The following is an 11,010-nucleotide window of genomic DNA, read 5'->3' as shown; positions in this document are numbered from 1 at the left end:
CCTCTTGCATGGCTCAGTCGGGGACCAAGCCGCTGGGGTTTAAGAGGCAACAAACCTGGCGCAAGGTTGGGGTGCAAGGTGCGCTCCGGCCCCTCCCGCAGGTGGGTACCCCCCAAGGGAGCTGGAAACCCCCCCGCTGCCCCGGCTCCCCGCCCCTGCCCTCCGCTGCTCCCGCACCCGCAACACACGGCTTACTTGCCTCTTCCGACGCCCTGAATTACACACCACCAGGGAAATAGTTGCTTATAAATGGACTTAAAAAACCAGCTAATAAATACCTGCTACCTGCCCCGTCCCTGTGATGGTCTGTGAGGAAAACCAAGGCGCATGCATTGGGGATGAAACGCAGATTTAGCCATCGACGATGGCAACGCCTTTCAAGCTTTAAATGCAAATTTAGGCTGAGGGGCAAAAGCCGCTGCCGAGACGGGAACGTACATCCCGATAAAAGGCAACACGACCAGATTGATCTGTCAGGGAGCTGCCGCAGCCCCCGTGCCCGCCCGGCAGCCTCCTTGCCTTTGCAGGGGAGCGGGAGCCGAGCAGCGGCTGAGGCATTTCCCGCAGCCGCTGCGGGTCGGCTCTGCCCGGCTTCCCCCGCTGCAAGGCTTCGCCTGCTAAATCAAACGAGCCGAGCAATCAGCTTACCGGGGAGGCATCTCTCTGAGGACAGGGAAGTAAACGCGACGAGACCGAGCAGACAAAAAAAGCACAGCTCAGGCGATTTAAAGATCAATGTCAAATGGTATAATATAAAATCCTTCTGCTGGGGGGAAAAGCTTAGCACGCTCCTTAGACCTGGCGTTTGGTCTCCTCGAGCAAAAGCGCCGCAAAACAAAGCGAGGGAGGCGGATGGTGGGGACAGTCCCTGGCACATCGCAGGGGCCAGGATTTAGGATTATTTCGCCCCCGATCCGGCCCTCCCCAGGCATGGAGGGCTCTTAATTCCCCATCTTCTCCTCGCATTTGCCAGGTGAGGGAGGAAGCTTGGTTTCCCCAGCTGGGCTTTCCCTAACCCATTCTCTCCCCCTTTTTCCCTCCCTTTTCCTTTTTCCTCGTCCCCGTCCGAAAATTTGCCGCCGATAATGCTAAAAGCCTCAGCCCTTGGCAGAAGAGAAGCTGTAGGATCCCCTCCCTGGGCACCCGCATCCTCCACCAGCCCCGGGCCCGCTCCCCTCCCTTCATCCCGGCTCCCCCCGGCTCCCCATCTTGCAAAGCCATCACCCCCGGTCCCGGGGAGCCGGTTATTTCTGTTCCTGCCGAGCTGATGCTGAAATACCCGTGGCCTCGGAGATCTGCTCTGCGTAAACCGGCGGGCTTGAGACCGACACCGTCATTTCAAAGCAGATGCGAGGGTCGTTCACCAAATATTTTATTATGGTTTTAGGCTGCTTCATACAGTTTCGTCCTGCACATGCTCTACAAGTCACCTGTGCACATAGAGAACAAGCCAAAAATAATAATAATAATTAATAATAATAATAATAGAAAAAATCTACCATAGCAATCCCTTAAATAAGTAAATAAACATTATATATATATATATAAAAAAACCCTTTAAAGTAAAGCAAAACCCAACCAAAAGAACAACGTCTTTTCAACATGAAACATCCCCGCGGGATAAGAGCAGGAGCTCAGACATTTTGCAACTTGGCATTCGGTTTGTTTTGTTTTGTTTTTTGTTTGTTTGAAGTTTTCTGGGCTTTCTTTAATATTTTTTTTTTAGGCATCAATTCTGCAAATCCTTCGAAATAAAGGCGACAACTATGTTTATCACGTTTTTTAATGCAGTCTGCTACGGGACTGGGCGGGAGGCGCGGGCGGGCGGCATGTGGCTGGGGAGCGCCCCGTACCCCGGGTTTGGCGACCGCGGGCGGGCGATTGCCAGCCCCGCTGCTCCGGTCGCGTCGGCAGGCAGGCAGGCACCGGTTAGCTGGACCTCCCGCTCCCCCCGGTTTGTCATGGCGGTGGTGTCAGATGTCACATTCACTGTCGCTGGATGTGATGGAGATGGCGGAGGTGGCCGCTTTGCTGGAGAGGCTGGCCGCGGGGCTGGAGGCGGCCCCCACCGCCTCCCCGCCGCTCTCCTCTTCCGCTTGTAGCGAGCGCACCGAGCCCTGCGTTAGGACCTGCTGCTGTAGCCTGCAAGGAACCGGCACACACAGCATCACCGCCCGGCCCTCCGCACCCCGGGGACCCGCCTGCAGCCCCCGCTTCCCCCGCACGGCCCCCCCCGACCGGAGCCCCCACCTCCAGCTCACACCAATTACCCCAGTCTGGCGGCTCTGCCGGGGCGCCCGCCCCAGGGCCAGCCCAGCTCCTCCGCCAGCACAGCTGGGGGGCGGCTGTGACCCCCCTCCGCAACTTGTCCCCGAACCGGGCCTCACCCGAGGGGTCGGTAATTCCCAGCAGCGTACCCCGATCCCGGTTCCCCCTCGTCAGGTTTTACACCTGTCCCCCCCCAGGCGATGGGAAGGGGCTGCGGGTGGTAGCGCCCCTTTCCCAGACGTGTGGCCGCCCGGCTGCGCGCAGTGGCCGGTGGGGCTGCGGGGTGAAAATGCGAACCCCGCTCCGGGCTCCTGGAGAGGAGCTAACGGGGGACACTGCTCCCTTCCCCGCTTCCCGGGGCACCTGCTTCTGCCGCTAGTGCTGGGTAGCACCGTGCATTTAGAGCCGTGATTTTTTTTTTTTTAAGATTAAAAGGGGGAAAAAAAAAGAGGAGTAGTAAAGAAATAAGAAAAATATCCCAAGAAGCGATGCCGGCTGGCTCCGGCTGAGGTTTAGGGCAAGGCGCCTCCCTGCAAGCGAGCAGGGTCCGCAGAGCGGCACTGCCGGCTCCGCTCCGGGTGGACATACATGAATCGGGTGCGTCTATGTCCGGGCAAAACTTTGCAGCGGGGGTCTCTCCGCTTGGCCGCTGCTTGCGGCCCTTCTGCCGCCAGGTCCTGCCGGGGTCACGGCAGCTTAGCCGCCCACGGTGCCCGGGCGGGCTGTCGCCTTCCCCCCCGCCCCGGTCCCCCAGGAGCGGCCAAGGAGGAGCCCGGGGGAGGACCCCCCCCTCCTTTTTTAAAATAAATAGATAGATAGATAGATAGATAGATAGATAGATAGATAGATAGACAGATAGACAGATAGAGAGACAGATAGAGAGACAGATAGATAGAGAGACAGATAGACAGATAGATAGATAGATAGATAGATAGATAGATAGATAGATAGATAGATAGATAGACAGACAGATAGATAGATAGATAAAAGAGCCCTAGGCTTTTCCCACTGCTCTTACTTTATGTCGCTGCATTTCCCGGGGAGAAACTTCCCGGGCTCGTTTCCCCGTGTCCCGAGGCGGGGCTGGCCGCAGTGCCCCGCACCGGCCCCCACAGCCCCCCGGCCTCGGCGGGCGGGGGCAAAGCCTCCCCGAAGAGGGGCCCATGCCCCGACGGGATGGGCAGCCCCTTACCTGTTCTTAGCGGCTGCTGCCCTGTCCCTTTGCCTGCGGTTTTTGAACCAGTTGCCCACTTGCGTGGGGGTAAGTCCCGTGGCCTGAGCCAGTTCCCGCTTTTTGCTGGGGTTGGGGTAAGGGTCCTGCAGGTACCACTCCCGCAGCAAATGCCTCGTCCGCTCCTTGAAGCAATGCGTCTTCTGCTCGCCGTCCCAGATGGTGCGGGGCAGCGGGAACTTCTTCCTCACCCGGTACTTGTCCACCGGCCCCAGGGGTCGGCCCCGCAGCTTCTCCGCCTCCTGGTAGTGCGCTTCCAGCCAGAGGGCTTGCAGTTTGGCGTGGGACTCCTTGGTGAACTTGTGGTTCTCCAGGATGTGGTAGAGCTCCCGGTAGTTCCCCGTGTGGAAGGCCACGATGGCCCGGGCTCTCAGCACCGACTCGTTCTTGTTGAGGGCCTCGCAGGCCGCGGGGGCCACGGGCAGGGACCAGAGGAAGCGCCCCAGGCGCTCGATGTCCCCGCTCTCCTCCAGGGTCTCGCATACCCCGGCCACCTGCTGCGGGCTGAAATTGAGGATGGGCAGCTGGAACATGGAGACGGCGCCGCGCTCCGCTCCGCGCTCCGCGCACCCCCGACGATGCCCGCCGCCGCCGCGCACACCCCCGCGGCGGGGAAGCGGGCAGCGGCCCCCGCGGCCGCCCCTCGCTCCGCTTCTGCCTCCGCCGGCGCCGGCGGAGCTGCCGCGGGAGGGACGGCGGAGGGCGGAGAGGCGATGGGGAGCGCTCGGCGGCTCCGGCGACTGGGGGCGGTGGGCAGGGGCGAGGAGGAGGAGGATGGAGCAGGGGGGAGGGCGGGCGTGGGGGGAGGGCGGGAAGGGGGGAAAAAAAGAGGGAAAAAAAAAAGGGGGGGGGGGGAAAAAGGAAAAAATAAAAGACACAAGCCCAGCTCCGCGCCGCCGCCGCGCTGCTGCGGGAGCGGCTGATTCGCTGCCGGGCTCGGCAGATTGGCTCCCGGGTTTCCATGGCGGGGCTGCCACTCACTGCCAGCCGCTGCCAATCACGGCGGAAGGCCCCCGCCGCCGGCCGCAGCACCTCCCCGCCCCGCTCCCCGCCCCGCTCCCCGCGGCGCCCCGTCCCGTCCCGCTCCGCGCCCCGGGGCCGCCACCCCGCCGCCGCTGCGGGCAGGGGAGAGCGGTAGGCTGCGGGGCGGGGAGAGGGCACCCGCTGCGGTTTGCTGCCTGAAAGTTGGAAGGAGCGGTCCCAGCAGTGGGATGGATGGCGGGGACCCCCCCGCCCCTCCCCAGTACAGCCGGGCGCTCCGGCCCGGTGCTGCACGCACGGAGCTTGGCGCAGCCAGGGTCGGAGAGGGGAGTATGGCAGAGCTGAGAAATCAGTTAAAAAAACGGCTGTGTAACAGTAACAGTGATGCTGGGAGTGTCGGGTGACAATGGGTGCAGCGGGAGGACGCGAGAAAAGCCAAGATTTAGGGAAAAAACTCTCCCCCTTCCCCCTATAGGTGTCTTCCCGTCTCTGTTAAGACAAGGCATTATCTGCAAAAAGCTCAGTGCCCTTCTCCGTTCAACTATATTATTATTATTATTATTATTATTATTATTATTACCAGCATTACTATTACTATTATTATTCTTCTACATTTAAAAACTTATTGTTTTCGGCTGAATGGTCCTGAATAGACGCCGAGAACAGTCGCGGGGAGTGAGAAGTCATTTGTAGGTCAGGACAGCGACTTACACAGATTTCAGGAATCTTTTGAAATATTGATCACCTAGTAGTAATCATTCCCCGCGGGTTCCCCCCCACCCCCCGCCCCGCGCCCCGAGCGAGCGGCTGCCGGTCGGGGGCGAGATGAGCGCCCGGCCGCCCCCTCGTAGGAGCGGGGCTCCCCCAGCCGAGCCGGGGCAGGGATGAAACCACTTTCCGGGAAGCTGTGAGGACAGGGTTTGTTTTCTGGAGAGAAGGGCGGGGGGAGGAATCAAGAAGCCATTCTTTATTCTACATATAGCCGCTCAGTGGCAATTTCTTCCCGAGAACATTAGGGACCATGCTCGGAAAGGCAGCATATATTTTGAATTAAGATCAGTATGTTCTCTCCTCTGCTTTTTGCAATGCATTTTTTTCCCTAGAACGCTTGTCAAAGAAATCCCTTCTTAATTTGATATCTTGTTATTGTCTCTTTCCCCCTTCTCTTTTCTTCTCCCCCCCCCCCCTTTTTTTTTTGTTTTCCTTTCTTCCCTTCTTAAAGAAAGCTTCTTTGCTAGTTGCCCGTAGACCGAAATTAAACAGATTTACATTTTCTCCAATCATTTCTCCGCAGAAATGGAGCTGGACTGGGGCTCGCTGTCTTTTCTTTAGTATCAAGTACAATTTGTCTTTTGCTTGTGAAGATTTGGTAAATCAGAAGGCAGATAGATAGCGCAGATGGTCGGAGGTGTCGGGTCAGATTATGGTACGCCTCAGTACAGTGCTAAGCTCATTCTGACGGAAAACCCTGATATTATTTTCACAGATCTACACAGTTCACTTGAAAAAAACCCTTCTAGCCATTTACATCATTTATGTGAGTCTCACAGCTAGCGGGATGGAAAAGCTTTCAATACTGCTCATTTTCATAAAACCCGACAGAGCTGGGGAGACATAAAAGCACACACAAAACTCACGAGTTCAGCGACACTCCACAGAAACTTAAAAAATAAAAGGGAAGACTCTTCGGCATCACTTTACAGACCCAGGTTTGATTTGCCGATCTGCTTAGGGAAAAAAGATGGGAAGAAAAAAACAGAGAAGAGGAAAATATTATCTATAGATACTGCTGAGGGAGACCTTCCTTCCACCCCATCCCTGTCCTCTCTGCTAGGGAAAAATAGTAATTTGGGCAGCTCCATGGAAGATCCCAAATAACCTTTTCGGACAGGAATCGCCCCCGCCCAAACCTTCGCGGTGTGAGCGTCGCGCTGCCCCGGCAGCGGGGGAGGAGGCGGGCGCCGGGCGAATCCCGGGGCAGGGGAGCTGCTGCCCCGCCGCAGCCCCGCTCGGGGGCGGCCCGGGACGAGGGCTGGTGGGGAAAAAACAGGTGGAAAGCCTGTGATAATGGGTAGCTAATTTAGACCTGCCAGATGATGATGGTGATGATGATGACGACGATGACTAATATTACTAATGGTCTTTCTTTTTATTTTTCCCTCTTTTTTTCCCTTTTAATTATTTTTTTTCATTTTTTTTAAGCATGCACATGATCTGGAGAGGGAGTTACTGGGCTGCAGCTTAATGATCATGAGCAGAGCGAGACAGGCTCCATAATGAAAGCCAGGACTGTAGGCTAAAGAAATGAATCTTCATTAAGAGCAGCGAGAGCAGTTCTCAGGGGCGAGGGGCTGCCCCCCCGATCCCCGGCTTTTGCTCCCCAGAAACCGGCCCGAATGGTGAGATGCTGGCAGCTCTGCTGGGAGGGGAGAGGAAGAGAAAGAAAAGACAACACCGAAATGGACCCAGGAACCCTGTGCTAAACCATTTAAAGGGTGACCCGAGGGGGAAAACCAGCCCAGCCGCAGCAGCTCTGCCCCCTCTTCAGCTGTGAACGCTGGGGTCTGCATTTGGGAAGTGGCACAGTCCGGGGCGGGGGGGCAGCGGCTTGTCCCTGGCTGGGGAAAGACCTTGCTCTGGGCCACCAGCGCCGAGAGAGAGACCAGCTCCAAGGGGCCCTCCGTCCCTTCCCCACCCCCTCGGAGTTTCGTCGGTGGCCGGGACCCCGGCAGGTTCCCCCGGAGGAGCTTCGCTGCGGGGCCGGGCCAGGCTTTGCCCGCAGGAGCGGCCCCCCCAGCCCCGCGGGAGCCCGTGCCTCGGGAGCGGCTCCCGGGAGAGCACCGGGTCCGCGGTGCCCGGGCTCCTGGCTCGGGCCCCGGGGCTCGTTATTGCTGACTGCCAGCCTGGGTGTGCGCTCGGGCATGCCCGCTTTTTGCTGCTTTCTTGTTTCCCCCTTTTTCTTCCTTTTCTCCCCATACACTAGGGACACTACTCATGACATTAATAGCCGGCAATGGTGACTACCTTAATTTAGGTCACGGCTCTGACCCTTGCTACAGGTAGCGTGAGGAGTTAACCCTGCAGATATGAACCCACTGGAGAACGAGGAATAAAACTGTACATTAAAAAATATTTATCAAAAAGGCTGCCAGCAATCCATATAATCTCGCCGGTCTGCATCGACACGGTGTGCTCTCTGGCCTACAGACTGAGCCTTCAAGCATAAATATGCTGAGCAACGGATCTATATACCTTTATATCAGCTGTTATCAGCTACCCTAGGTCCCCGAATCTCAGCCCCTGGGAATTATTTATGCGGATGGAACTCCGAAACGCAGCGGAGGTGCGAATAAATTTTTCGAACCTTTGACTGGCGTTAAGTATTCCATTAAAAAAATACCCCTGGGAATGAGAAGCCCCACTGTAAAGGTGTCGGTAGGATTGCCGGAGATGGGGGAGTTCGGTGATGCTGAGCGACTCTGCAGCGCTGGCTGAGCGCCGCAGGGCAGGCAGTCCCTCGGGCGGGTACCTGGGAAATCAACCTGAATTTTTTGGCCTTGATTCGGTACCGGCAGGACCTGGCCTGGTGGCGGGGAGCGCTCCGGGTCTGGCAGGGCTGGACCTGGCACCGGGGAGTGAGGAGGCATGCTCAGCCGGAGGAGAGTGCCTGCTGTCGCCTATAGAAAAGGTTACTGGAAATGTCAGCCCTTCCAGGGACCAGGGCAGGGGTTTTCGGGAGCGTTTCCCACCGAGCCACCCGGGAGCTTCGGTGGAGGGCGGACTACAAGCTCAGGATGATGTGGCAGGGGATGCTTGATGGGGGAACGACCCGAGTTTCGATGTGGTTTTTGTGCTCACCTTTTTATTTTTAAGAGTGCCATAACTGCTGCAATAGCAGCTATCAATTGCTCATTTTCTTCCTAGAAAGAGCTATGTTTAAAGCTCTAATCTGCTTAATATTAGGGAGAGTGTGCAGGTTGGATCCTCACTTAAATTACTGATAACTATCGAAAGCACCAAAGACGCCCTAAAATGCTGTGCGACTGACAGAGATGTTCATCACTTTCCAGTTTCAGTCCGTCTATTCATTGGATCTTTGTCCTTCGGCATGTTATTTAGCTTAAGTGCAATACAAAGTATCAGACCATGGCTGGTACATTTGATGTTAGAACAAAGCAGCACTGAAAACTCAAAAAACTGAATTATTTTGAGACTGAAAGGAAAGACCTCCCTTGTACACGGACCTGGTCAAGGCCAGGGCTACAGGCAGAAAGGTCTACTGCCCAAGATTTATCTTTCATTTTCTTTAGGGTGTAGTTATGGGCCTGGTTTAAAGTCCCAAATCTGTTGGGATTTCTTTGGCTGCTGCCTTTACCTCCTTTTAAACTAAGTTGTGTTTAAATAAAATCTTCACATTGCTTACAATCCCCCATTTCCATCAGGGTTTTCACTGAAAATTCACACAAAAGCAATCAATCAACTCCCCAAAGTATTGCAATAAATCTAGAAGTTTTTAACTATGCAGGTTTTTTTTTTCCCCACCAGTAAGTCCTCTTTTCCCCTTTCCTTTCCTTTCCTTTCCTTTCCTTTCCTTTCCTTTCCTTTCCTTTCCTTTCCTTTCCTTTCCTTTCCTTTCCTTTCCTTTCCTTTCCTTTCCTTTCCTTTCCTTTCCTTTCCTTTCCTTTCCTTTCCTTTCCTTTCCTTTCCTTTCCTTTCCTTTCCTTTCCTTTCCTTTCCTTTCCTTTCCTTTCCTTTCCTTTCCTTTCCTTTCCTTTCCTTTCCTTTCCTTTCCTTTCCTTTCCTTTCCTTTCCTTTCCTTTCCTTTCCTTTCCCTTTCCCTTTCCCTTTTGCTTTCCCTTTCCCTTTTCCCTTTTCTTTTCCCTTTCCTTTTTCCTTTCCTTTCTTCTCTTTTTTCTGATGTGAAGTGGTCCTTTGGGAAAAGAAGGCATTTTTGCAGCTCCTTTCCTGTGGGTGGCAGGGAACTGACAGCAGGAGTCATATGGAAAACTACTCTATGTCTATTGAAATGCAAAAAAAGTCCTTCAAATATTACATCTTCTCCCAGGATGGGGACAAAGGCTGTCACAGAAACGCTTATTTAGCAGAAAGCAGGAATGGGGACAACTGGTGTGTTTGGGGGGAGGGTGAAGAGCCAGGATTAGACTCTCTGAGGTGTAGTAGTGCCTAAATGCTTCTGGGGCTGAATGTATGGGGCTGAGTCGGGAGCAATGTTGTGTCACAGCTGGTCTGGGTACTGGCACTGAGCCCTTACTGGAGACTGCTCACTGTGGATGAAGGTTGCTCAGGAATTGGGCTCCCTCTTTTCTTGTGAGAGAGCTCTTTCACAGCTTTGGGTGCCCTCTGGGTGTCAGCAGCATCACACCCAGGCCAGGCCAGCTCCTGATTCAGCTCCCTAGCACCACCCAAGGCTTGGAAACAGGATTGGGACCACCGCTGCAGGTGGGCATCTGCCTGGGCTCTGGCATTCACTTGCTTCAAGGAGCAAGTTTATCCCAGAGCAGCCACATGAGGATGGGAATCATCTATCCCTTACCCTGAGAAATTGCTATGCTTTTTTTTTTTTCTTTTTTTTTCTTTTTTCTTTTTTCCTGAAAGAGAGATAATGGGTAGGATGTCCCTGAACCTTGCCGGGTTTTAAGGGCCAGTACTTCAGTCTCTCTGCATTACCTGCTCATTGCCTTTCTGAGGTAGTTATTCAGGTTGAGAAGAAAGGCACTTGTTTGGGATACATTTATCCTGTCCCTGTTGCTCTTCAGCTGTAATGACTCGCCCACCATGTCTCCAGGACACCCCTGGGACCCTGTTTTCCACTGGCCATTAACCCCCTGGGCGAGTTTAGGCTCCTGCCAGCCAGGGCAGGCTCCAGGAGCACAGGGCAACTCCCTGCTTTCTTCAGGAGGGATTTGGTGGGGGTGTCCCTAGGGCTCTTCCCACAGTTGGTCATAGGTGCTGCTAGGGATGCTGGGGACACAGGGCACCCTATTCTCTCTGGGGAAAGGTCCCGGGTCGCTTTGCTCTCTCCATCAGCTGGAGAAGGTGACGAGCAGAGGGCTGGGGGGAACCTGCCACAACCAGAGGAGAGAGGCACGGAGGCAGCAGAGCCTACCGAGGGTCAGGGGTCTCCACTAATGGAGGGATGGGCCTGGAGGTCTGCCAGCAGAGGGGAGTGGGTCTGGGAGCCCTTTCTGAGTTCTGAATGGACCATATCTCTTTTCAGAGTAATGCAACCTATTCACCATTGATCAGAGATGATACTATGAAAAATTCCTTCCTGCTAGCCAGCCAGTAGTGAAAGTAGTTCTTGATGGCTTTGGGGTTATTTTTCTTTCTTTGAGAAGTATGCTATTGGGAAGCAAGGCAAAACAAACAAGGTGAAACCAGTGGGACACAAAGCACTCCTTTCTGCAGCTTCAGAAACTGTTTTTTGGTGGGTGCAGAGCAATAATCTTGGGTTGGGAGCTCTTGTAATAAATAGATGGGCTAAAGGAGATCCTGGGCCCTGAAAAGCC

The 11,010-nt window shown here is 54.9% G+C and overlaps 1 protein-coding gene across 1 annotated transcript; it reads right to left on the bottom strand.

The window, feature by feature from the left end:
- Positions 1-1,707: 1,707 nt before the first annotated feature.
- SIX6 (SIX homeobox 6) lies at positions 1,708-9,207 on the bottom strand. Its single transcript, XM_080395791.1, has 3 exons — positions 5,061-9,207; positions 3,461-5,021; positions 1,708-2,142 (listed from the first exon to the last, which is right to left on the bottom strand). The coding sequence occupies exons 2-3, from the start codon at positions 4,030-4,032 to the stop codon at positions 1,974-1,976; spliced, it is 741 nt and encodes a 246-aa protein (XP_080251917.1). The 5' UTR covers positions 4,033-5,021; positions 5,061-9,207; the 3' UTR covers positions 1,708-1,973.
- Positions 9,208-11,010: the final 1,803 nt, after the last annotated feature.

Source organism: Falco punctatus, assembly GCF_963210335.1.
Source record: "Falco punctatus genome assembly, chromosome: 7".
Taxonomy (NCBI): Eukaryota; Metazoa; Chordata; class Aves; order Falconiformes; family Falconidae; genus Falco; species Falco punctatus.
The sequence above is the reverse complement of the archived record's forward strand: the minus strand, read 5'-3'. Positions and strand labels throughout refer to the sequence as shown.